This window comes from Trametes versicolor (genome assembly GCF_000271585.1).
Source record: "Trametes versicolor FP-101664 SS1 unplaced genomic scaffold TRAVEscaffold_12, whole genome shotgun sequence".
Taxonomy (NCBI): domain Eukaryota; kingdom Fungi; phylum Basidiomycota; class Agaricomycetes; order Polyporales; family Polyporaceae; genus Trametes; species Trametes versicolor.
In genome coordinates this window covers 1,950,863-1,976,380 of record NW_007360332.1, presented here as the reverse complement: position 1 = coordinate 1,976,380, position 25,518 = coordinate 1,950,863, and the positions used below count along the sequence as shown (strand labels likewise).

At 55.3% G+C, this 25,518-nt stretch overlaps 8 protein-coding genes across 8 annotated transcripts; 3 read left to right on the top strand and 5 right to left on the bottom strand.

Annotated features, from left to right (window-relative positions):
• Positions 1-1,011: 1,011 nt before the first annotated feature.
• Positions 1,012-3,298, bottom strand: TRAVEDRAFT_52851 (uncharacterized protein; the record flags this gene model as incomplete). Its single annotated transcript, XM_008045387.1, has 20 exons — positions 1,012-1,176; positions 1,239-1,359; positions 1,423-1,447; positions 1,520-1,577; positions 1,633-1,660; positions 1,717-1,729; positions 1,793-1,839; positions 1,905-1,997; positions 2,068-2,092; positions 2,156-2,171; positions 2,233-2,331; positions 2,395-2,455; positions 2,506-2,531; positions 2,590-2,607; positions 2,666-2,675; positions 2,733-2,789; positions 2,846-2,887; positions 2,959-2,972; positions 3,039-3,117; positions 3,186-3,298. The coding sequence occupies 20 exons, from the start codon at positions 3,296-3,298 to the stop codon at positions 1,012-1,014; spliced, it is 1,110 nt and encodes a 369-aa protein (XP_008043578.1).
• Positions 3,299-4,927: 1,629 nt separating this feature from the next.
• On the top strand, positions 4,928-6,104 carry TRAVEDRAFT_52850 (uncharacterized protein; the record flags this gene model as incomplete). The annotated part of the gene is made up of 2 exons (XM_008045386.1): positions 4,928-5,531; positions 5,590-6,104. The coding sequence occupies 2 exons, from the start codon at positions 4,928-4,930 to the stop codon at positions 6,102-6,104; spliced, it is 1,119 nt and encodes a 372-aa protein (XP_008043577.1).
• Positions 6,105-6,281: 177 nt separating this feature from the next.
• On the bottom strand, positions 6,282-8,430 carry TRAVEDRAFT_52849 (uncharacterized protein; the record flags this gene model as incomplete). Its single annotated transcript, XM_008045385.1, has 18 exons — positions 6,282-6,452; positions 6,507-6,627; positions 6,682-6,706; positions 6,771-6,828; positions 6,880-6,907; positions 6,963-6,975; positions 7,033-7,079; positions 7,139-7,222; positions 7,290-7,345; positions 7,404-7,415; positions 7,560-7,620; positions 7,675-7,700; positions 7,768-7,785; positions 7,846-7,855; positions 7,909-7,965; positions 8,024-8,065; positions 8,133-8,279; positions 8,333-8,430. 18 exons carry the CDS (start codon positions 8,428-8,430, stop codon positions 6,282-6,284), a joined length of 1,074 nt encoding a protein of 357 aa, XP_008043576.1.
• Positions 8,431-9,478: 1,048 nt separating this feature from the next.
• Positions 9,479-11,715, bottom strand: TRAVEDRAFT_52848 (uncharacterized protein; the record flags this gene model as incomplete). Its single annotated transcript, XM_008045384.1, has 21 exons — positions 9,479-9,640; positions 9,704-9,839; positions 9,898-9,922; positions 9,982-10,039; positions 10,092-10,119; positions 10,173-10,185; positions 10,242-10,288; positions 10,345-10,445; positions 10,495-10,534; positions 10,588-10,603; positions 10,665-10,676; positions 10,736-10,760; positions 10,819-10,882; positions 10,942-10,967; positions 11,026-11,043; positions 11,098-11,107; positions 11,168-11,224; positions 11,280-11,321; positions 11,374-11,387; positions 11,443-11,521; positions 11,591-11,715. The coding sequence occupies 21 exons, from the start codon at positions 11,713-11,715 to the stop codon at positions 9,479-9,481; spliced, it is 1,098 nt and encodes a 365-aa protein (XP_008043575.1).
• A 1,467-nt stretch (positions 11,716-13,182) lies between these two features.
• Positions 13,183-14,148, bottom strand: TRAVEDRAFT_52847 (uncharacterized protein; the record flags this gene model as incomplete). The annotated part of the gene is made up of 5 exons (XM_008045383.1): positions 13,183-13,212; positions 13,293-13,484; positions 13,543-13,733; positions 13,796-14,050; positions 14,124-14,148. 5 exons carry the CDS (start codon positions 14,146-14,148, stop codon positions 13,183-13,185), a joined length of 693 nt encoding a protein of 230 aa, XP_008043574.1.
• A 1,434-nt stretch (positions 14,149-15,582) lies between these two features.
• Positions 15,583-17,973, top strand: TRAVEDRAFT_40243 (uncharacterized protein; the record flags this gene model as incomplete). The annotated part of the gene is made up of 2 exons (XM_008045245.1): positions 15,583-15,642; positions 16,468-17,973. The coding sequence occupies 2 exons, from the start codon at positions 15,583-15,585 to the stop codon at positions 17,971-17,973; spliced, it is 1,566 nt and encodes a 521-aa protein (XP_008043436.1).
• Positions 17,974-18,312: 339 nt separating this feature from the next.
• TRAVEDRAFT_133162 (L-tyrosine:2-oxoglutarate aminotransferase) lies at positions 18,313-20,080 on the bottom strand (the record flags this gene model as incomplete). Its single annotated transcript, XM_008045729.1, has 6 exons — positions 18,313-18,429; positions 18,486-18,996; positions 19,055-19,172; positions 19,230-19,327; positions 19,384-19,888; positions 19,948-20,080. The coding sequence occupies 6 exons, from the start codon at positions 20,078-20,080 to the stop codon at positions 18,313-18,315; spliced, it is 1,482 nt and encodes a 493-aa protein (XP_008043920.1).
• A 1,532-nt stretch (positions 20,081-21,612) lies between these two features.
• Positions 21,613-22,689, top strand: TRAVEDRAFT_60981 (uncharacterized protein). Its single transcript, XM_008045728.1, has 5 exons — positions 21,613-21,699; positions 21,754-21,953; positions 22,019-22,345; positions 22,397-22,499; positions 22,556-22,689. Exons 1-3 carry the CDS (start codon positions 21,645-21,647, stop codon positions 22,295-22,297), a joined length of 534 nt encoding a protein of 177 aa, XP_008043919.1. The 5' UTR covers positions 21,613-21,644; the 3' UTR covers positions 22,298-22,345; positions 22,397-22,499; positions 22,556-22,689.
• The last annotated feature ends 2,829 nt before the right edge of the window (positions 22,690-25,518 follow it).

The window sequence follows — 25,518 nt, the reverse complement described above, 5'->3', positions numbered from 1 at the left end:
GCACCATTCAGCCGCACCGACCCCAGTGCTTAAAACCCCGCCGCGCCCATTCAGATGGACGTCGACCAATCGGCTCACACGGTCGACAACATCGACCACGACGCGGCGCGACAAGAGCCTGACGGGGAGACGGCAACCCCGGAGGGTGGCAACCCCACGGAGCAGATGGACGAAGAGTCCTGAAGCCCCCTATACCCGGACGAATGCGTCCATGCTCATCCGTACCGCCTGGTACCTTCATCCACCCAGACGTCGCACCAACGTCATGGTGTATATAACGGTGCAGGACGCAGTAGCGTCCACCCTTTCCCGCGTACCCTTCGCGAAGCACCGCTCGGACGGCATGCCCCCGTCGCGAGTCAGTACTCCGGGCATGGACGACGCTCGTCCTCCTAGGATGTCGAATGCGACGCGCCTAGTGTATATATAAAAGTGGCCTCATCGCCGCACCCTTGTATTATAGGGCCTCTGCGAGTGCAGCGCAGAGGACCCGTGTATTATACTGTGCTACCGCCACTCCGAGTTGTGGCCCTTCCTCTTTGTATATTAATTTTGAGACCCTACCACGGGTCTAGGGGGGGAGAGTGTAAGAACCCGTCGGTTCTTTCATAACCAGACCGTGCTAGGTCGTGCGCGGAGGACGACTAACCGTCATCGAGTAAAGGAGAACGAGGTCTCCGAGGTTCTCGGAGACCCAGGGCGCATAGGCGCCCGTAGATTAGATGCGTTACGTCATGTACTTTACATAATCGTACGGCGCCCCAAGGTTCGGGCCTTGGGCGTCTGGTGGGGTTGACTTCTACCAACCCCACCATCCTACGAGTACGCCGAGCAATACAGCCCGGTCCAGAGTACTTGCGGGATACCGGGGACCGGTAGAGGTCAAGTATACTTACAGGGTTGTAATATATGTATGTCATAGCTTTAGGGAATTCTCCCGAAGTATGGACGCCCTGCGACACCATAGCTAACCCCATGCGATCGCGACCCAACGCCATTGCCATCACTGGCCTACACGGCCTCCTTCTCCGCATAGTACCGCCCGTGTGCCCTAGCGACGTCTTCCGCGCTGGCGGAGGCGCTCCCATCTCCGGTAGCCGCATCTCGTGTCGCGACATTCAGCTCGATCACTGCGGGTGCGCCGGCATCGTTCGTCGTGCGCATCGTGCGCTGAAGCTGCGCCATCGAATTGTCAAAGTGTGACTGACATGCACAGAGCGTATGTTTGGATCACCAACCTGGCTCGCGTATGTCTCGCCGACACTTGCTGCAGGGGGCGGCGCGAATCCGAACGCGGAGACCTCGTTGGGGACGATGCTCGAGCCTCCGCACGACGCAAGCCGCTGCCTCGAGTTCAACCTACACGAGTAAATTCGAATTCGTTGAGAGCTCAAGGGATCAGTGAAAGTCGAGGGTGCGCACGCTGCTAAAAGGGTGTTGGCGTACACTGCAACACAATGCGAAAGCGGCGTGTCACCGGTCAGTACTCGATCTATCAGGGAGGGTTAAATCCACTCACACTTGGTAGCCGGAATAGCAAAAGCAACGTAGAGCAGCTGTCCAGGGAGAGTGAATCCCTGGTTTTATGAGGTAAGTGACCGAGCGTCTCCCGGACGCAACAAGCAGACCCACGAGTACGGTCACCAGAATATCCATAATCCTAGCAAGCGGTGAGATTATAAGAGTAGCGCTTGATCGCAGCATATAAATAATTACCCTGTGAGAAGTCCTGGCATAGGTCGCAGTCAGGTTGAAGGTCGAGAAGACAGAAGACGTGCACACCAGAACATACCAGTGCTGATCGAGTACATTATCATCAGGTCTATCATGGTGTCCGTACTGCAATGTGCGCGCACATGTTCAATTACAGTACACCTTCACTTGCAAAGGATGCTTATGCTTACCTTTTAATCCCCGTTCGGCTGCGATGAAGAACATAAATGAGGACGGACGCAAGTAGCAGGTCAGCTACCAAGGCCAGAGCGGAACTGAGTGCACTAAGATTCTGTCAGGCGCAGATAACCACTAAGTGATGTGCGAAAATGTCATGTAGGATAAACTACTCACCGATTGCATGTCGTTTCGGAGAAACCTATAACGGGGATCAGTGCGACATCTAACACATCTTGTGATTCCCTGTTAAAATCCAACAGACCCTTGCATTGTCGCGGCTAAATGAGTACTGTGTGAGCCCTGTCATCGGCCCCGACAGGTGCACAAGGTGTCACGTACCTGTGGCGAACCCTGCATGTGCAATATATCATTCAGATATTCGCCGAGCGTAACGAGGCAAAGGACCACTATACCTAGTGAGGTCAGGGAGCATATAGTCTGGTTCCCGGCCCGCAGTGTCATCAGTGACCGCCATTTCAGATGCCGAACTTGACTACTGACCGAGAAAATGACTAGGGGTCTAAATCGTGCACCGATAATCCAGACCCTGCGGATGAAGAAGCTAGAGATGACGTCAGTGCGGAAATATGGTGAATATGATGAGGACACTACCTCTGAGTTATATCCATAGATAGCATCTGTATAACGAGAATGTTGAAAATGAGATGATTTTGAGAAACATTGTACACGACATACGGATACCGCCGGGTGCAGCTAGCATTCGATACTGATGTTAGTCCATTACGCCGTAAAGAGAATATTCCCGGCTCACTTTAATCGACCTATAATGCCAATTAGTGATGAATGTCAGATCCCTGCTCAGAGTAGAGACGACGGACCATGATGGGCGTGCGAGTGTTTGTGGCTGGAAGTAATTCGTGATGAGGTGGTAATAGCTAACGCGGGTTTGATGTCAGCATAAACTTCTGATGGGCCGTATGCCTTCACGTACCATGCGTGCGCTCCCAGGATACTAGTAAATGTCTCCAGAACCCTTTAGGTACCGAGAAAATTAGGCGGAGGAGTCAGACATTGAATCAACGATGACTTGACGATACTACTGACAAGACTACTGCCACCTGCACAGCCTAGATGTAAGAATCGGAGGATGTGATGTTAAAATTATCCCTTCTCAAAACACATACCAAGCTCTTCAGCCACGTAGAATCGTTCGGATATAGACGGAAGTAGCGATATGCTTGATGCATACACACACCATACAGGCTACAAAAATTGGTGAGTATTGCTCGGAAATCAAACACGAACGTGATACCCACACCAGTCCTACGTACGTACCAACCGCCAGGGCTCCGAAAGTGTTGTCTAAGGAGGGGATCTGGGGTAAGGCTATCGACGCGGGGACCTGGGCTACTGGGATTGAAGAACCGTTGGGAGGGAGAGCCATGGTGATGTTGTACTGGAGGTTGCGAGACGACCCTCCTTCGCGGTATATTTATACTATACAATCGGCGCCTTTATCTGTAGGTTCCGTGACGGTGGTTAGGCTCAAGCACTGCTCCTGCGCCGCCTAACTCAGTATATAGTCTCGAGAGGACTTTTCCGAGGGGCGAGGGGAAGAGAGCCTATCTGAACCATAATGCATGATAGATGGCATCACGAAGCATTGCTCAACCGAGCTGAGAGAAGAAATGATGACAGATGAGAGAGCGTTGAATCTGACTTGGCCTGTGAATGGTACGCACCCACCAAGGTTCATCGAACCCTATCGATGCTATAGCGCTAACGCTGACACCTGAACAGGAATTCGCTCAACGCTTTGTTCAAGTGTGGGTGAATATACTTACCGGATGATTTCTGCGCGGCGGTCCGCCATCGAGGGCACGAGGCACGCCGACTCGCACGCGGAGCAACTTGACTTGGTATCCACATTTCCTGAGGTCCTACATAGCCTTCTACCATCTATAAGAAACTCATCTGACACATACACTTACCAAGCGTGCATGCTGGCGGCCCACGGGCGAACGAGACAAGCGTGAGAGCGTCCTTACCACGGCGCCGGCGAGCGAGGTAGTCTTGGGAGGCATTCTTCATGAGCTTGGGGACGGGGACTTGACATCATGAATAGAGCATTAAAATATTGAACACCAAGTAGATGTTAGAGGAAGAATCCAGGAGAGAGACCACTGCGAAGGCATGACTGCAGCGTCTAGGAAGACGGCTGCAGATCCCAATCGGGACGTCATTGGCCTTGGATCCTAACAAGGACAAACACAGCACTCATCCTCCGACGATGTTTTCTCGCTTTTGCCTCCCAATGGTCTTCAGGTCATCCCTTAGCTCTGCCCCTCGATGGATGAAGGCACCCTTACTGTCAAGTATCAGCGTTTGAGCATGTCTGGGCTGGCTAGTTGGCCTGCGCTTCTTCACCCTGCACGCCGCCAGTGGCGTTGGCAATGCTCTGTACAGCTTCAAACAAGTTCGTCTTTGCAACACTTCGGACCCCTACGGTGTTCGCAGCAGCGAATGTTTTGCACAGATATTTTGTCGCCCAATTCGCGTCGCGGAGATGACGTTCCAAAGAAGAGTGGGGGGACTGAGGTCGTGACGACCGAATTCTAGGAGCGCCAAGGTGAGCTTTTCGGACTATGTGTGCCCTTCTATCATCACTATGCAGGGATGTAGTCCAAGGCTACACCTCTTATGACCTCTTCGAGAGCGTCATAACCCTGCTGAACGCAGCTGAGCTTGAGGGCGCGCTCCTAAGCTACTCATTCACGTCAAATCGCGCACGGCATTGGCATTGATGGGTAAGGATGCATGTACTATCGTTTGCGCCATCCAATTCCTATTCTCCTGGTATTCGAGCACGCGCGTGACTGGGTTAGAGCTATCGACGAGAAAATGGCGTCTTTGCGGTGCTGCGGTAGTCTCGAGACGCCCATGTCAGCAGCTTGCACAACGCGATTGTTCAAGTCCCTTTATTGTGCGTATCTCACTCGAGCTTGTATCTCATCGACTTTCGCTCAGGCTCGTACCCATCCACGAACCCGCAGAGGCTCATACACACCCACGTATGGTGCTCAAGGTCACCCTCTGCTCGACGCCCGCGTCCATCGCACTCGCTGTGTCTGCCCTCTCCATTCATTCCGTTATACTAGTCGAATGTATCGGAAAAGACCTCGGCAAGCCTGGGTGCGTCCTCAGCATCATATCACTCTGCGACTCTCTCGCCGGACAAGTCTTTCTCATCGACGTGCTCGCCTTTCCGTCCTCTCCGAATCACTGCATCTCCCAGTCATCCACCACCCCGCCTTCAATCCCATGCCCTCACCCCGCACTCGCCCCCCTCCTCGCGCTCCTCTCCCTACCGCACATCACCAAGGTCTTCTTTGACGGCCGCCCGGACGTGTTGGAGCTTCTGCTCGCTTACGGTCTCGTGCTCGCGAACGTCCTCGACCTGCAGCTTGTCGAAGTCGCCGCGCGTGTGCACAAGTGTAAGCCAGGCCGGCCAGATCCAGACCTCATCAAGCACTCTTTCAAATCAATCTCCGCCGAAGTCGAGGACAACCCCAGCGCGTACGCGGGCATCCACACGCTGCGCGGTCTCGAGCACGTTGTCGGCTTGTATAACTTGCTGCCTAAGGATAGCGACGCCACTGGGAGGGAGCTGAAAGACTGTGAGTTCCCCGGTCCGTTGATCACTCCACGCTCCCAACCTCATCCCGTGCCACACAGCCGCGGTCGTCGCGATGCGCAAATCATGCGGCTCAGCAATGTGGCTCGCGCGCCCGCTCCCCGAGCTCCTCTTGACCTACGCTGCGCACCGGCTCTCGCTGATCGCCGCCGTGTACGCGCACTTCACGGGCCGGAAGTGGGTGTGCGAGCACATGCGCACGCTTCGAGCGCAGTCCTCAGTATACGTGGGCCTGCTTGCATCGCGCGAGGAGAGCGAGCGCCTGAATAAGCTTAGAATCAGGCTGCTCCTGCCACTGGGGATCATCGACAGGGATGGGGGCGACGAGGTCGACAAAAGCGCACCACGGTACGTCTGCGAGTGCTGTCGTCGTGATCTCACCTTGGACTGCTACGCGATGCGGCTCCAAAGCACGGATACGTCCGAGAGTGTCGAGGGGCAGGGTGTAGGTGATGTCACGCAGGCCGATGCGCGGGAGAGGCTGTCATATTGCCGGTTGTGCAACGCGATCGCGCAGAGGAACAAGCGGGCTTTGGGCGAGTGGGTTGTTTTCTGACTCCGTGGTTATCGTATTCTGCGATATAGCTTTAATGGAAGGCGTTTATATACTGACAAAACAACTTGTCGTTCGAAGTGGTCGATAACCTATCAAACACGAATTTCTGAAGTACTCATGGACGCCCTCCGATCCCCCTGAGACCACGTAGGACACAACACCATCTGAAGAGGCTGCCTACGCAACCTCCTTCTCCGCCGCCGCGTACACGCCGTCAGCGCTAGCAAGGTCTTCCGCACTAGCGGAGGCATTCTTGTTCCGGGTAGACGCAGTTTGTGTCGCCACCCTCAGCTCGATCACCGCGGGTGATATATCCGTGGCGTTGGTCGCGCGCATCGAGCGTTGGAGCTGTGCCACCAATTCGTTATAAGCAGACATACAAAAAACGTGTGGATTACTGACCTGCGGCGTATATATGTCGCTGACGCTTCCCGCAGGGGGCGGAGCAAATCCGAAAGCGGAAACTTCGTTGGAGACTTCGTTAGAGCCTCCGCGCAATGCGATATAGTGTCGTGAATTCAGCCTACGCCATTTGCGTAAGCTACGACAAGGCTCGGCGGGGCCAAGATGAACTCACGCTGCGAGGACGGCGTTGGCGTACACTGCGACGCCGGTGGCCCGGGGAAGTCAGCCTCCCCTCATCTCTCGGATATAAAAGCCGCCTACGTTTGGTACCCGCGACACTGAGTGGGATGTATAATAGTTGTTCAGGAAAAGCGAACGCCTATAATATGAATGTTAGCTATAGATGCCGCAGAGCGTCTGGGAGGCTTACGAGTCCGGCTGCCAGTATATCCACAATCCTGGGAAGAGCTTAGTTATGGGAGATGATTCCTTATGTTGGCGCCCGATAGCTACCCAGTGATTAAGCCTAGCGTATCTCGTAGTCAGAGAACATATACCTGAGAAGATAGATGTGTGAACGCACCAGTGCTGACTGAGTACATGATCATGAGATCGATCATAGAGTCCGTCCTACATCACCCGTTGGCTGCTTAGCACTACTTATGCCTGGGTAAATAGAATACACGTACCTCTTGAACCCAGTCCGACTACGATGCAGTACATGGATGAGGACCGAAGCAAGGAGCAGGTCAGATACAAGGGCAAGCGCGGAACTGATTGCACACAATTTCTACTCGTCACTTAGTGCCCATGCCGTCGTATTTTTTCTGTAACTCTTACCGATACAAGAGGTACTCCCTGGATTCCGTCTGCAATGAATCCCTGTGCTGTCGTAGCTATATACAAATGCTGGGTAAGATGTCATATAAATCGTTTCAGGAGTATAGAACATACCTGCTGAGACACCTACCGCGGTGAACTCCGTTCAGAGGCAGGACAACTGGAAAACTCAGGCGACATTACCTAGCGAGGCTAGAGAGCATAGAGTCTAAGTAGTCTCGAGTCATTTTAACCGTCTCCGCCGTCACAATAACAACATTGGCTACTTACCGAGAAGATAACCACGGGTCTGAAACGTGCGCCGATTACCCACACCCTACGAATAAAGAAGCTAGGGGCAGGTATCATTAGTCTCGGAACCAAATGAGTATGGTAGACATATAACCTTTGAGCGGTGATTACAGAAAGTCCCTAATATAGCGAGAATGGGAGTGATATGAGAATATCCTAGTACACGACAAGATGAGATACGACGTACCGAGATCGTCGGGGACAGCTTGTGTGAAGTACCGGGGTCAGTCGGTATGGAAGACAGAAAGATGACCACAGATCTCACATTGATGGACCTAAGACACGTATCAGTCGCAGACCATTATACATCATTGGCGAAGATACGCACCATACTGGATGTCCGAGCTTCTCTGGTTGAAAGTAGTTCGTTACGAGGTGGTAGTAGCTTCGCAAGGCGGGTAAGCTCTGAGGTCGCGCATGAGAAGCGATACGGAATCACATACCATCCGTGCATGCCCAGAACACTAGTGAGACTTTCCAAAACCCTGTATCCAGCGATGTCAACAGACCGGACGCACACGTCTCCGCCGTCGATCCAAACAAAATACTGACAAGACAACGACCACCTCCACCGAGACGTCAGTGATATGCGAGACGAAGTCGATTATCAAGTCACGCACCAAACCCTTCAACCACCAGGAATCATTAGGATACAGGCGGGAATAGCGGTAGGCTTGATGTATTGTGACGCCATATAAACTATCAAATGGAGTCGATCAGCGCGGCGTACTTCACATACGCGACACACTCACATAAGCCCGACGTATGTTCCAATCACAATCGCTCCGAACGTGTTGTCAAGAGAGGGAATCTGGGGAATAATCAAATAGGGAGCCTGTTCTTCGGCCATGGATGAGCTGCTAGAGAGGAAAGCTGCCGGAAAACAGTACTCGAGTCTCGGGGATGCAAGACGGTTATGTCTCGTCTGCATGTTCATATACCGCAGGGAGCTGATGGTTACCGGCACGTATTAGGTTTGCGTTTAGCAGCGTTACATGGGTTGCTTCTACAGGCGCAAATCCGCGCAGCATGACATGTTCCTTGGCATGAAGCAACCTGCAGGGATGATATATCTGTAACGATGCCCGTGTGTGGGCAAGGACAGCTCCTGGAAAGCGTACCTAGGTTCTGTCAGCCCAATGACATATCATACAAGAGCTATACTCACACCGTGTACATTTTGAATCACGAAGTTGGCCCCATAGCACGTATTGTTCTGAATGGTCTATGGTGCACGCAGCCGTGACGCAGACATCGACGGAGCTGACGTAGCCGTGAGCCATACGCATCGGGCTCTCGTGGCGCAGGGGTTGAAGAGGGTCGGTACCTGAGCTTGCCGGAAATTCAGGTCCATGAAGAGAAGGCCTGACTTCTAGAGTTCGTTCTCGAGAGGGTGGCCTCGGAATCGACTCCGCGAGACGTGCAGGAACGATGCCAAGGAAGCCTGACTTCAGCTTCAACTATGCTCTGTTCATGATTAACAACCAGGTTTTGCTCAGAAATCTCGATTTAGGGAGAAGAGAGACCGGTGGAAGCGTCCTAGATGATGATAGCATCGCGGAGAGCGAGAGGCGCTCGAGCCTCGAAACGACTCCCGTCGGCCATGTGTGAATCGGAATATGCCGAGCTGCGCTAGGAACCGGAAGCAGTCTCGGACCTGGTACAACACATATTCGTGTATGACACTAGCACTCGGAACTGTTTGATGCTAGATAGTGGCTCCTTGGGTATAGAGAGCAGACGTAGGATGCAGAGGTATAAGTAATTCAAATTCTGAAAAAAAGAGGGGCAGCGACAGGGCAACACTACTAGTACATACACAGTCCACTACAACACTCACCACAAGAAGAGTCTACACCGTGATACATACGTATTCCGAGGCTCAATACTTCGGTACCCTAAACGTTCTCATCGGCGGCGCGACGATACTGGGAACTCGCCTCCGAACGCGGCAAGTCTATATCGTCCGCTGTCTCCGCGCCGAGTCGGACTGTGTCTCCGAAGTGCGAGGGCACTTTGAGTTCGATGACCGATGTCTCTTCGGTTCGCGAAGGTCGAAGCTGCCGAGCGCCGCGGCGGTATGGGTCAGCATACTGGGGACCCCAAAAAGGGAGTGTCCCTACCTGCGGCGCGTGAACCTGCGAGCCCCCGCGCGTACGACGGCTGATATGCAGCGCAGCCGTGCCTCCGAACCCGAAGGGGTTGGTGTCGTTCGAGATGCCGGAGCCATGAGAGGCGAGCGACTGGCGCGAGTTGAGGCTGAAATAGGAGGGTCAGGCTTTGTGTTTAGTTGCGTCGAGTTTGGGGTGTAACTTACGCGGCAAGCAGCGTTGTGGCGTACACTGTGCGAAATGGGAGATATAAGTAGTGCGACGATGTCGACGCACACTTTGAGGCTTACTCTTCGCTCCCACAATTCCGAAACCGATGTAGATGAGGTCTCCGGGCCGAATGAAAGCCTGGCCAAAGTCAGTATTACTTTCCTGAGAGGGCAGAGTAGGGATGACGTACGAATAGCAGCGAGAGAAGGTTGAGGATCCTATATGGGACTTCATCAGCTAACAGTCATGAAGCAAGGTCTGCGTACGGTACCCTGTCAGGAGCCCTACAATATTCGCTATTGAGCACATTACAAGCGACACCAAGAGAGCAAAGACTCACCAGTGTTCACCGAGTAGAGGATCAAGATGTCGATCATAGTGTCGGTTCTACCAGTGTTAGACCTGATTAGTATCGGAATTACTCGGTCGGAGGGAGGGCATACCTCTTCAGGCCGGTACGACTACGGTGTAGGAATACGATGAGTGCGGCGGTGAGCGTCATGTCCGCCGTGACAGCCATGGTAGAGCCCGTCGACACCAGCCACTATAGCGAGGTGAACGATAGGAAGAGCACGCAGGGGGAAGAAACGCACTGTGACTCGTCGGAAACCTGCGAAGGTGGGGATGATAAAGCTACACTAGTGTCAGCTCTGTGATGATATAGATATACTCGTGATTATACGTACGCTTCGGCCGACGCGGCTATAACATTTATAGAGTAATATTAGCGTAAGCAGAGCCTCGTAGGCTGGTAATACTTTACCTATGAAGAACCCTACGAGGATAGGAGATACTTTCAATAAAGTTCTCTCACTCGCTTGAAGACGCACGTACCTATCTCAACGATACACAGCGTGCCCTTGAAACGAGCATCTAACATGAGCAAACACTGACATAGTCAACGGCAAAGCACGTACCGCAAACAGCACAACTGCCTTCGAGATACGTGCCCCGAGATGCCACACTCGGCGAGCGAAGAAGCTGCATCATAGTTAGCATTTCTAACTGCAACCATCACAGAAAAGGATGCAGACACTTACCTTTGCGCGGAGATCATGATGATACCCTGTACACGGAAGACAGTTGATGAAGACGATCTGCGTATGACGCACATCCGGACTCACTGATGCGACGGGAAACAACTTCAAGCAAAGATATAAGGTCAACGATGACATCTGTCACCAGAGAGAACGCACATTCAAGGACCTGAGCGAACGGTAAATTCAGCAAGCTGAGCCCGACATGACTTTCCATCGCAACACATACCAGACGCCGTGGAGCAGCGCTTCTGGGTTAAAATAGTTCGTCGTGAGGTAGAAGTAGCTGCAACCTTGGTCATTGACCTGGTCCCGCAGGATTGTAGACGGGATCAACTCACCAAACGTGCATGCTGAAGACAGAGGTGATCGTTTCAAGAAGGCTACAACGCATGTCAGCTAATGCCCCCCATCGGGAACGCCGCCAGGGCGTACACAACAAACGCCACCTATGAGTTCATGTCAAGGACGAGCCGTAGTGCAGACAAAAAAGGTAAAACATACGAGGCACTTCAGCGCACGGGAGTCGTTCGGGTACAAGCGAAGGTATCGATATGACTGATGTAACGTGAGACCGTATAATCTGACAGCGACGAATATTAGCTCGTGCACTCCGGATACGCTACTAGCAGGAGACCCGACGGAGACTCACATTAGACCGACGAAGGTGCCAAGAAGCACTGCTCCGAACGTATTGTCCAACGCCGGGACCTTTGGCAGCGAAGCCAAAGGATTCAGGGGGACTCTTGTGGACGTCGTATTTCCAGGCGCGGACATTCTGGGGGATTAGTGGCGTTGTGAAACGGAGGGCGAGACGTATCACCGAGCTTCAGAACATATATCGCGTTCCTTGAGCGCCGGTATAAGGTTCGCAAGGACGCCCATCGCTGCTCACTCCCAGGGTACGCCCACAAACGGGTCACAAGAGCGCAGCGCCATCAGCGCCGGGCAGAGAAGGTGAGTGATCGCATCGTATTGGAAGTCGAAGAACCCATGAACGTGAGGCTGGCCCCAAATACGCGCGGATGCCTGGCGGGTTGAGGCTGTCTGGGAGCGAGCGTCTTTCCGGATACCTGGAGCTGCGCAAGATCAGCAAAGGTCATACTGAGAAACCCTTAGCATGCGGTATCCTCATACACGTACCAATTAGGAGCTATATCATAATACTCGCCGAGCAGCCCGATCACTACATCTCGCGCGCGCTGGAAGCCCGGTCAAAATCAAGAAGCTTCAACCCTCCCCTCACCGAAAGCGCTTCTAACCAGAGGTTCTGCCGCGGGCGTACCGGGCCACACTAAAGGAGAAGTGGGCTGAGTTTCAAGTACCCAGTTGAACGCCCGTGCCACAAGACATGCTATGCAGATACATGCTGATCGAAGGTGATGTGTGTCGCGCGGGAGCTTCAAAAGAGGCCGAGGTCTTGTGGCGGCCGCCCAGGCTGACAGGAGTCGGTTGGATGATCAGAGATGCGTCTACGGAAATACACGGAGTACGGGCGTGCATCTCAGGTGGCGGCGGTGCCAATAAGACCACTGGTGGGAGTATAGCCGTGGCACCCCGCAGGGCCTTAGGAGCGTCACACGCCAGGTTGCCCACCGTAGATCTATGGGGGTCTGTGAGTCAAGTTGGTTCCAAAGATCGGAGAGCCTGCTAACAAGACACTGTACATATCATGGCTGATTTGTAGCAAACATGACGCCCGAAGATTGAGCACGCCGGCGGCGGGTACGCACGAAGCTCCCACCCGATTTTGACAGATGATGCTCGAGCTCCTCGACAAGGTAGCCGTGAATAGAGTATACTCTCCATCATAGCGCAGTTCTCCTGAGCAGGAACTTGAAGGCTATCGCCATAGATTGAGCGAGTACGACCCAGAGTTCGTTGTGGTTGCGGCGATGGCTAACGCGAGCGCTCTTTCGATTGCGCAGAGCCTCGAGCCGTCGGCATCTTCCGAGCCCCCTCCCGTTGGGCGCCTGAGAACTCCGAAAGACCAGAACATACGATTTCTGCAAGTCTGGTCTGACCATGTAGGCTATTAAGGCTTAGGGAGTATACGTAGACATTTTGAACTTATGATATATTGGGAGAGCGGGGGTTATGTACTGATGAAACGCCTGTACGACTTGTGGCGAGCTTCCCAATGCTTGAGACTCTGTAGCATTGGGCGCGCGTAGGCGCAGTCGCGGCGCGTTCGGCTGGGTGACGGTTTCGCGCAATCGTGTTGGGAACCCGTACTTCCACCCTTTAAAGCTGACGGTTCCGGTTCGGAAGATGCTGCGTGTGTCAAAGAATTGACAGTTAGCAACAATTTGGCCACCCTATAGATAACCCAAGCGCGTGTAGTGGCCACTTACCGCGACGCGAGAGAACTCAGACGGATTACGCAGCGCCGCGATCACCGCAGACGCCTCGTTCTGAGTGAGGTTGTCGAGCGGGGGTGGCGTAACGCCTATTTGGGCGTATAGCATCCCGATGTACTGTGCCTGTCTCTCGGTGCGCAACTCTGTGTCCCCGTTGGGCCACACGAAGGGTTCGGTAGGTTCAGGCTGCGGCCAAGCACTGTCAGATGGGCGGCAAGTGCGGGGTTAGAGAGTATATACATACCTCGACGCCTTCGGCCAAGATGTAGTCGATCACCGCAGTGGGAGGAGTGGCCCCCTGCATGAGGAACTCGATGAGGCGGCTCGCGCCGGCGCGGTTAATCTGCTGCTCGGGGTCGTCGAGGAATGGTAGGTCTACGTTGTGCGCTACTGAGAGTGACTGCATGGTATGCAACTGGCGTGTGGTTGCCGGGTCTAATGATGAGAGATGAGGGGTAAGGGATCTATCTAGTAAATCTGATAGAAACAAGACGTACAGCGAGCGGTTGACCATTCGTGGGCAGGAAAGCCGACCACGGGGGCTAGGTTGGGGGCTACGCTGTTGGCTACCGGCAGGATTTCGGCATTTATTATGCCTCCATTCACCACATGGGTGCCCACAGAGCTCCCGACAGGGGCAACCTCCTGTAAACTGCTGCTGAGGACAGACTCCGAATGCTCTCCGAGTTGTTCAGGGTTGGACGCGCCGACATCCTGGTCCTGGGTTTCGGCGTCGACACGTCCGACTTTATCTGATTTTGGACACACTTTAGTGCTTTGATTTTACCAATAGCTCCACATCCGGGTAAAGTGGAAGTGACATACCATTGCCATCTGTGTCGGTGTTCATGTTGGTCGAGTTGAGGGATTAGGAGGGGAAAATTGAGCAAACTAAGAACTTGATCACCTCTTTATAGGGATCGACTGCTTCCGCATTCCAGAACTTAGAATGTATGGAGATCTAGGCGGAAGGAGAAAATGCAGCTGCTCTGCATTTTGGGTCAGAAATCCAAGACTAGATACCCTCCATCGAACGGCACCGCCACCTCCACTACGCTCTCGTCTAGCCATGTTCACCTGGTTGCTACATACCTCTTCCTGAGGTCGCGGACGCAAAACGCGTCACCTAGCGATGTAGGTGATAATCGCTTGTCGAGGCACTGGACTGAACATCCACAAGTTCAACCATCGAGATCGGCGCATATTGGAATTTCACCATTTCGGGCGCCTAAATCGAGGCTAATCCTTTTTAGGCGATTCTTTCTTTCTTCGGCCCGGGGAGGAAAATAAATACCTACTGCGGTCGAGACTCTGCTCCCAACGTTCGCAGTGCTCGCTCAGACAGATTGGAGGCTTGCGTCGGTACGATGTGCCCTAAGCAAGGGGAATGGCTTACCATCGCCTCAAGTCAGGAACGTTGGCTCCGACAGCTCGGAGGCGGGCTAAGTTCCCCCTTCGGCTAGCCGAGGCACATTTCTGTTCATGAAGATAACACCTTCAAGGTTCTGAGCTTCTCTATGTGAGGTGCGAGTCCGAGCCTGGCGAGAAATCGTGGCCCGTTCGTCATCTCCCCACCCCGAATGAATATCGTTCAATCAAGCTCAGCCGCCGCTCTCCGGAAGATCCGTCTGGCCCTCTTGGAGTGTATGGGGCGCTACACCGTGCGCGATGACGTCTCTCGCCCGAAATTTAATCCCGAGGTAAGCGGCATTTGAAGTGATCGATCGAGGGCCCGACTCGCTCACGGCCTCGAGGCTAGCAAGACAAACAGGGAAACTCGAACTCGCCAACGCGCGAAGGTCGTGCCTTCCAATACTTCCCGTCTTCGTTCCTTCTTCAATTCCACCACGACACTAGAAAGCCGACCTCCCAACAGATGCGGATTCTCAGGAGTAAGCCAGCCTGTGGCGTTCGCAATTTCCCCGGTGCGGGGCTGAGGAACAGATCAAGCGATGCCGGAGCCCAATTTGCGGCTTGTCTGACGTCTCTCACTCCGAAACGGACCAGGCCGTGGACGGTCGCTCGTCCGCCCATCGTGAGGCCCCTCGGCCTCTCGTCACATCTCAGACAAGGTCTCCCAGCGCTCTTATCGACGGACGCCACGCCTCGTGGTTAAGACGGTCATATACAGCCGGCGCACGTCGGCGGCCAATCTTGCGCCCGCCCCCCCTCCGCCGCTGCCTCCTTCGCTTCCTGCTTCTCACCACCACTTGCGCCCGTTCTCGTTGCCTCTGCTCGCTCGTTCTGGTAGCCTGGTTCTGGATCTCAGTCCTCCTTTCCGTCCATGGAAGTGCTTTCGCGCCCGAAGGCGTTCTCCAGGGCCTCGGATACGATCGACGATGAAGTGAGTCCTCATTTTCTACCTTCCCTTGGCTCGAAGACTCGTTGCATCCCCGAGTGCGCGCCCATATCGCATTCCGTACGTACGAGTGCCACTGTCTGCGCCGAATTCATATCCGGCAGGTACGCATCACGTCTGCGTCAGGCACATGTCGAGCGCTCTGGACTTCGCTCGGCGCGTCCTGCCAGACGCTTTGGCATCGCCATTCCCACTCCCTTTCAATCACGCCGCTCCGGCTTTTTGACTCGAGCTCTTGTCGCGCCGAACGCAGAATATCCAACGCAGACGGGTACCAAGAGCAGTTGGCTGTTTGCTAACCCGCACGAGTTGCCCGAACGCCTCGCGGCCGTGAAAGGGAAAGATAATAGGCACACATGCGCCTACTCTGACTGCGTGGTAAGCAACGTGCTCGGTGCAGCTCAAAGCTGTGCCATCGTATGTATGTCCATCAGCCTGATCGCACATGTTGCGCCGCAGATTATGTTGTGGCCAGGATCCGGGCATGCGGCCAACCCGTGTCCGGTAGCAAAGACGATATAACGAGCTATGAGGCAAGCGTAGCTGATACCGTGTTCTCGTCTGCCACCTCGTTCGAGGCAGATTCTGCTCGCCGGGACTGCTTCCATCTCAGTTTTGTTTGGTCCTGACTCTCGTCGCCATTGATCTATCGGTCATCACGTCGCAGCTCATTGCATCATATCTGAAGCACTGGTCTTCTGTTTGACTTCCCTTACCTGCGCCCCTGTCCTCCTCTGTTCCTCTTTCTTTCCTCCTCTCACTTGTCCCTTTTTTTCGTCGTGTGTATTGACCTTTTAATCCTTTCTTCAGCCCACGCCCGGCCCTTCTATGCTCGCCGCTCCTTCTACAGCCACTCGTTCACCTCCCCGCCTACCCTCTGCGGACCACCAGTTGACGATCCCTGTACGGCCTTCCATCGCCACCCGTCGACACTCGGCAACCGTGGGCTCACTGTCGCCTTCGCACTTGTCGCGACCGCTGCGGTCTTCTCCTCTCGCCGGGCCCTCTATCGCCGCTACCGCCAATGCCTCGCTCGTCGCGAGCGCACCGTCCACTCCGGGAGGGGGGTCCAAGCACCTCTCTCCCCTAGCCGAATCCTCCATCACTATCCCGGCGGACGCTGTTCCCGTGGTCGACCCAGAGGTCAAGAAGCAGCGCAGACGCACATTGGGATCTGTCCTGTCCAAATTGAGCCTGCCTACGTCCTCAGGCGCGTCCTCTGAGCCCACATCTCCCGTCACCCCCGTAGCTCCCCCGCGGCCGCGCACGAAGTCCGCGACGGCGCAGGATGCCCCGCCTGTGCCACCTGTTCCCACCTGGGTGCATAACACCATGCCCGCTCGCGCTCGGCCACCACACGCCTCGTCGTCTTCTCCGTCGCCGCCGCGCGCGCACACCGCCCCGATCCATGGCAGTCCCAAGTCTTCGCGTCCAACATCCCCCACCCCCAGCGCGCGCTCCACGGGATCTGTCAAGCGCGCCGCGGACCCGCGCCGCATGTCGCTCCGCCCCCCGCCTTCGACCTCGCGCAGCCCAGAGGATAACTGGCTCACGCAGTCCGCGGCCCCGCGGTTCTCGCGCCTCGGCTTGAAAGCGGAGGGCGTGATCTTGCCCGTGTCGGCGCGCGAGGCTCGACGCCGCTCGACCGCGTCCCTCGCATCTCTCGCGAGCACCAAGACGCATTCGGTCGATGCGCTCCCGCCCCCGCCCATGCCCGTACGCACGAACTCGCGCGAGAGCACGGCGTCTATTGGCTCCCTCACCGCCTCGTCCGCGCCCGCCAACCAGCAGTTCCGCTCGCGCGCGTCGTCACGCGCGTCTCTCGCGTCCGCTGCCTCCGGATATGGCTCCGTCTACTGCGATACCCCGAGCCTCACGATGAGCCCCGGCCCCTCCGCGAGCGACGTCTCGCTCAACTCGCAAGCGCCGACGGTCGACGAGATGGGCGTGATGTTCTCCCCGGGCCATGTCCAGCTCCAGCTCAACGACGTGCCTGTTGGTGTTCTTTCGCTACCCGTGCCGGCCTACAAGGGCAAGGGCAAAGCGCGCGCGGCCGACGTCGAGCATGAAGCCCCGGAAACGGAGCGAGTTACGTTCGCGCGCTGGACCCGCGGCACGAAGAGCTCCACCCCGTCCGTCATCTCGTCCGCCGCGACCTCCGTTGCCGATCTACCCGCTGGCGGCGCTCCGCTGCACATGCGCGCGGCGACAGCGCCCGAGCTGCTGAGTGGCAGTGGCAAGGAGAAGACGAAGCGGCCACACGCTTTCGGGCGCATGTGGAAGCAGGTCGTGCGCAGCGTCACGACGCGCCGGTAACCTCCCCACTCACGTTGTACATATATCCAGAGGTTGCCTTTCTATACCCGACGATGACATATACGCGCACGGTCCTTACGCACATAACTTATTGACACTTGCTCGGCCGCGATGAAGTACGAGGCTTCGTAGAACGGCTCCTACCCTACATTCTTGGATAGCGTTGGGCTTGGGCACGGGCTCAGGAGGCTGGGCTGCTGTAATACACATGATATCTATATGTTCGCTTTGTTTTGTACCCTTCCGTGTAGATCTGTACCTATGCATCGTCTAACAATTGATTTTCGGTGACCCCAGGATTCCCTATAAGCCTGATCCCCTGGTAGGAAACCAAGTACGTTACTTCGCAAGCGAACTGCCAGCGAAGAACTCTTTCAGCACGCGCCCAAGGATAGGAATGCCGGCCGCCATCGTCTCCTCGGCGCCCGCGAACGTCACCCTTATGAAGTTCGAGCGCTATAGAATAGGGGTCAGCGAGTCTCCCCGGAGGTTGTATGTACAGTTCCACTCACATCATCGATAGGCTCGGATACGTCGTCGTACCGCGGGTCCGCAGGCAGGATGAACACGGACGAAGGACAAATGACCAGCCCACTCGCGATACACGCATCGAAGAGCTCCGTCATTAACGCGCCCGTGTTCGTCTTCGCGACGCCCGCGCCCGTCTTATCCTCCGCCGCGCGCACGAACCGCGGGTGCTTCTCGACGTCCACGCGCACCCAAATGAACATGCCCGCCTCGGGCACGTCCGCGCTTGCGAAGCCGGTGCTCGCGACGTCGCGCTCGAACAGCGCGAGGAGGAAGTCGCGCCGGCGCTGGTAGTCCGCGCACAGGCTGCGCACCCAGCGGTCGAACCCGGCGAGCTGCCAGCCGTGCGGGCCGAGCAGCTCGACGATGAGGATCTGCCCGAAGCCGTGCGGGTTCTGCGTGGAGAGGTCGATGAACTTGACGAGGTGCGTGTAGAAGTCCGGGTGGCTGGTGATCCAGCCGAGGCGCATGCCTGGGGCCATGATTTTGCTGAAGCTGAAGGCGGAAGGGTGTTCAGAGAGAGGCTGGTGACGAGGGGATTGAGGAGACAGACCTGTCGATGCGTATCACTCGCCCGTCGACGTCCATGGACAACAGAGATGTTGCAAAATCCTTCGTCATGTGTGCGGGCTCAGACCCGGGCGCGTCGTATTGAAGGAAGTAGTAAGGGTCTGGTCGTGCATTTAGGATGTCAGCGAGATACTCGTACACGGCTATAGCTTACATACCATCCTCTATGATGATGATATCGTAGCGTTGGGCGATGTCGTATATCTGTTTGCGCCTCTCTAGGCTCAGCGTGGATCCAGTCGGGTTCTGTCCGCATCTGTTAAACGAAGAATGTTAGTCTACTTCATTCATAGCGTACGTTCGACTACTTACGGCGTTGTGTACAAGACATGAGGCCTACGCCCGCGCTCCGGGTTCCAGTTCGCGAGAATGCGTTCGAGCTCTTCAGGTACAAGCCCGCCCGAGTCAATTCTGACCGGCACCCAGTTGACGCCGTGCGCCTCTGCTGCCATCGGCATAGGCGCAAAGGTGAACTCGTCCGCCAAAAATGAGTCTCCAGGCGTGGCGAGCATCCGGAGGCACTTGGTGATCGCATCCGCGTTGCCGAGTGTCATGGTGGGGACATGGTGCGGGGCGGTGTGGTACTTGTTGTTGATCTCTGTTACGATCCGAAGTGCGTCTGAGAGGCCCGCGCCGTGTCCGTACGCGAGCGCGCTGTTGAGGAGACGTCTCGACTCGTCGTCCTTGGACGTGCTCAGAACTTGGGTAGCCGCTGAAGAGCCGAGTGCTTTCCACTGCCCGACTGGGTCGTCGGAAGCGGCTGAGGCGACTTCATAGTCGATGCGGCGGATCGGGTAGAGCGAATGGTGCGGGTCTCCTGTATCAACATACGTATGAGCAGGCGAGCCATGCCGCGTAGAAACTGAGTATCCTTACCATTAGCCAAGGAGATGAGTTGCGGGTTGTTTGTAACCACGCGGATGATGTCCTTCAACGGGTTAACCTTGCGTGCTAACGTCTCGGGCGACAGATGACGGCTGAGGTCAATGAACTGGGGTGGTGCTGTCATACTTTTGATCGAACCGAATAGACTTCTTGTCGTCAGGACGCGTGGGAGGTGAGTCACAGCTACTACTTACCTGTGGGCTGAACTTTGGCGGGTACTAAGTATGACGAGGATGACTTGAAAGCTCACCTGCGGTATATGTACGACGAAGTCCTATCTTGTGGTGACTCCGCCTATGAGTTACACCTATCTTCAGCGTGCCTCACCACCGTCGAGTCAGAGCGGCTCGTAAGATCCGACGTAAGAGAGGCCCGAATGTCGGTCACCAGATTGGTATCGGGCCGTCTGGGCCGTTTCATTAAGAGTTGCAAGGTCCTTCCGGCGGGAGAAGAGGGATCTGTTTTCTGTTCAAGTTACTCAACGGTTCTGTTCCAAAGGATATCGATGGTAGTAAGATGCATCGAAGACCTGTGGCAGTCGTCTCTCGCGCGGCTATCACCTAGTAGACCCAACTTCTGGCAGCACCCGCCGGAAATCAATGCATCCGTTGGGAATATTACCTGGAGGGGATGCAATGGGGTAACCAATGAGTTTCAAACGCGTCCTTTGATATCGAAAGTACGTACGAGATGTTCCTTCGACCGGGAAACTATGAGGAGACTAATTGAAGCTCTTCGGAGCGAGCTCTGCGGAATTATAACCGCTTGCGCCCGCTCCGACACGCAACCTAATAGGGCGGCATAGTGTATATCTCATGTGTCATTGAAAAACATAGGAGATACTGGGAGGACTAGGAGGTAGATATCTAGGTACTTGAGCAACAGCAAGCCTCACAGAACGCAGCAGGACGACGCGTCAGAGAGACGTGTCGCCGGCGTCGCGCGTCTATGAGATCCAACATCCGGATCCGGCTACATCCGGGCGCGCCTGCCACGAAGTCAGCGGGCGCGACCAGTTCGTCTCTCAGAACGAACCACTGACCACTAGCAGACGGCCCTCAATGTACGCTCACCCTCCACTACTTTCATTTTGGATGCAGACTCGAAACGTATCTGCAACCAGTATTGTTCATCGGTACGTCTCGCGGAAACCCGCAACACGTAACCGGAATGTTGTCGCCGTTGCCGCGACGGCACCTTCTGACTTACCGCCCTCGTTGCGTACATTGCTGAGCAATGTTGAATGCATGGGACGCATGCTACTCACCGGAGGGGTCGCTGACACGACATGTATCGCTCACATGTGCAGGTTCAGCCGCAAAACCACTGCAGCGCCGCTGCGCAGTGCACCAGCGGATTACGAGTCATCAAACGTTCCGAATGAATAGCCAGTACGTGTAAGGAGCAGGCGACGATCAGGCCAAGCTGTCCAGAGCCGTCGCTTTCTCGAAAGGTCCAGAAGACTCGAGATCGGGGTCTGCTCAGAGTATAGAATGAGGTCCAAAGGCGCGAAGTCCAATCACTCACTACCCATACGAAACCCTAACACTCGCATTTGGTACGTCCTCTTCGCACTTTGCTCACGCAGCCTCTTGTGGTGCGCGTCGACAGCCGCAACGATGCCATATGGTCGATGTTAAGCTGACGCAACCACAGGTAATCTGCAATCCCTCACCTGAAGTATCGTCATGCCGTTAGTATGCTTTCCGATACGTCCTCCAGAGGAATGGGCTACCGGCGGGGGTACGTACCTTGCTCAACGTATCAACGCGGCGCGTACTGACCGTCATCCCGCAGAGCCCATGACCGAGCGGCAGCGCATCGCGCTCACCAACGTCGCCGCCTACAACCAGATCGATATTCCTTTCCTCTACGTCAAGGATCAGAACGGGCAAAACGTCACGAAGGCTGAGGCGTACATTCTCATCCAGATGATATTGGACGGCTTACGACCGTCTCCGGAGTACATCGACTCTCTGGGTTGGAATCCTGACACGGTGAGCGACAATTCCTACGCCCTCAACGCGTAATTGTCTAGACGACTCATCTGATCATTGTTCAGTACACGACTCCGCCGCACCCGCAATTTTGGATGAACTGCGATGCGGCGCCGACAACCATGCAAATGGCGTGGCTGCACAAGCTCATCGACGATATCGGTATTCCTGAAGCCGTGAAGCTGAAGGCGCTTGAGGGAATTACTCGAGGCCAGGCGTCGTTGCTGATCGGCCGGTTGCGAGAGCAGAAGGGACACATCCGTCCCGCGGAAGAGAGGAGGATGGTCTTCGAGCATGCCGTGCAGGCGGTGAAGGCCGAGTTGCCGACTCCGGAACAGGAGTAGCTCGCTCTTGACGGCAGGGGCATATTTGGACCTTTGTGTTGTGTACGAGTAAGAATCAAACAAGATATCAGTGAAGACGGATGCTTATCTAGTGCAAAGCTACTAGGGGAGATCTAAGCGCGAATAGCGGAATAGTGGAGGTATACTTATTTGGCAACATCTGCGTTCCAGATGATCCAGCGCCCGTGCGCTGCCGCGTTGCGTACGCGATCCAAGGCTGTGAGATGCAGACGAGATACTGACAAGATCCAACCGCAGATCATCGTACTCGCAGGCTCTTCGGGCCACCGATCGCGCCCGCGGACCGCTCTCTCCCCCATTCAGCACTATCTCCCTTGGTATCACGCCGACTCTGAGCTCGGCATTTTCTACGACTCGGACTAGCAAACGACACCCCTACCGAGCAACTACCTCCCTCTGCAGTAACTCCCGGAGAAAGCCGCTTGGAGCCGATGGCAGACGTTTTCGAGCTCATTCGCCCTGTGGAGAAATGGGCAACTGGTGGCGGTACGTACGTCGCCCTTGGTTGTGAGCAACAGCTTGACCTCAACTTGAATGATCCTAGAACCCATGACCCTGAAGCAGCGAGGGAAACTATACTACCTCTGGAAGAGTACCGGGATACACATACCCTTCGCCGATGACAGGAAGCTGCACACCAACACGCAAGCGGTGACCAAGGCCGAGGCGTGGGTACTCATCCGCATGCTCCTGGATGGCGTCCGTCCAACCTCTGCCTACATCGACTCCTTGGGGCGCAGCTTGGCACCGGTGAGTGTTCCCGTTTCAGTACACATGCATGACACAAGAGCCGACGTTGGAATACGAGTACCAACCCCCTACCCACCCGCGTAACTGGAAGAACTGCCATGCTCGGCCGACCGCGATGCAGCTTGCCTGGCTGACTCGGCTGATAAGCATGATGGGCGTCCCGCGGACGGTTATGCGCCAGACGCTCGACAGCCTCACTCTCGGCCAGGCGTCGCTTCTTATAGGACGACTGCGGGAGGATCAGGAGCGACTCTGTACGAGGCGTGGCGCAATGGTCATGTTGGAGAATGCGGTCAAGTACGTTCAAGCGGAGTTGCCTGCGCCGAAGGGGAGGACGACGTGGAGGCCGCGGTGAAGGAACGGACCGCCGCAGTCGAGCCAGAGGACCGGTGTCTCCGTCTTCAGAGTGGTAAGCTGCGACCTGTCACCATTTGATGTATCAATAGCCCGCAAGAATATCTTCAGTTGGCCCCGAGGGCACGTTCGAAGTAGACTAGTCTCACAGTGCACCAGAGTCGTGGAAGCGAATACAAATACTCAACGCTGGACAGGATTTAGCCGAAACGAGCAGCGTGCACATACTTGCGTTGCACTCCAGAAGCAGCATAGTGAGGCTAACGGTGATCGATCCTGTTGGTCGTGCGATCACGACCATACACATCCGCCTTTGCGAAGGCACATAGTGGATGAGCAGTGGCATCTCCGGCATGACCGGCCTCCGATCGAGGTGCGAGCGCTCTTTGAGTTCAGACTTGACCAACTACGACTAACATCGTCGCACATGAGCACAGGCACAAGACAAAGTATAGGGGCGCATTCTTGTCTCCTCCCATCACTCCCCCGAGTCTGCCCCGAGAAAGAGACAGTGGATGCTGCGTACGACGAGTCCATCTCCTCACTCATCCACGCCTGCGGCCGACGGCCATGTCGCAACCGGGGCCGTTGTACCTCACAACGCCGACCCAACCACCCCGATTTCGGCTACATCTTCTTTCATCCGCCCTCCCGAAGAGTGGGCTACAGGAGGAGGTACGCGGAGATTATGTCGCGCACTTCGCACTTGAAGCTGACCGTTATGTTTGTCTCCAGAGCCGATGACCGACCGACAGTCCAGATACATATATGTCTTGTGCACTATCCTGGGGATCCCCATACCAGAGTTTGTCGTTTGGGGCTTGATGGACACCACCACGCAGAAGGTGACCAAGGCGGAGGCTGCCGCCCTGATCACGAAGCTGAAGAGCGGTGAGCGTCCTACCGCGGAGTACATCGACTCGCTGGGCCGGGGAAATGTTCCGGTAAGCACGATGTGCAGCGCCGAATGATCCGTCCAAAGCTAGTGATGCTGACGACAGGCTTCAGTACGAGCCTCCCCCACATCCGCGCCATTGGTCCAACTGCCACGACAGTCCATCACAACCACAGTTGTCTTGGATTGCCAACCTTGGCGACGAAGTCGGCATACCGCCAGAGGTCGTCCAGAAGGGGGTGATCGGTATCACGCGCGGGCAAGCGACGCTGCTGCTAGAAAAGATGAACGAGTACAAGCAAGGGTTGGGCGCGGCGAACGGGGGGAGGACCATGTTCGAGCATGCCATTGAGTACGCTCGAACCGAGTTACCCATCGTTGTAGAAGAGACGCCGCCATACACCCCCGCGACGAAGCAAGAGGCGGACGTTAAGCCTGAGAGCAACTCAGACGCATTCACCGAGTTCGTAGGATCAATTTGCGCTGCGATTGTGAAGAGCGAGGCATAGGAGCTGCGCAAAACATAGGGAGAAAGGCTTGTTTTTGTAGAAGTGTATATACTCGTGTCAGTCGTTTGGACGATATCGCGTTTTCAAGACTGCGCGGAGTTGGTATGATGCTAACACGGCCGTAGTGTAGGAACAGGTTTGACGTAGTCGCTGTAAAATGCCAAGGGGAGCTTCGAATCTAGGCCGTTCCATGGGTCGCCTCGGAGGCAACCACTCCGGCGGATCAAAATCATGATCGAGGAGGATTTGTTTTTCAGGAAAGCGTCAAGACTTGGTGGCGACATAATGAGGCGTACGGAGTTTCTGTCGTTCGTCCTCATATGCGGGGTTCGAAGGCGTAAGTTTCCTATGTGCTCGGAGTTGCTTCTTGCCACGACAGCAGAATTTTGAACTCGTCCAGAATACTGCCTCTCGCAGGTCCGAACACCCTGATCAAGCTGATCTAAGTACGTACCCGTATTCATACCCCCTTTACCCTAATTCTCACCGACTGCAGCTCGTACGGAAGGCTCAAATTTATTCGTCGGGAAGAATGGTGTGTTTTCCTGTGAAGCTCCCGGAGTGTTGGTACACTGGAGGAGGTGAGTATTTGAATACCACTAAGTGATCCTTTCCCGGCGGATATACTGACTCGTCGAACGTCAGATCCGCTCACCAAGGCGCAGTCAATTGCGCTACGCAAGGTAGCCTAC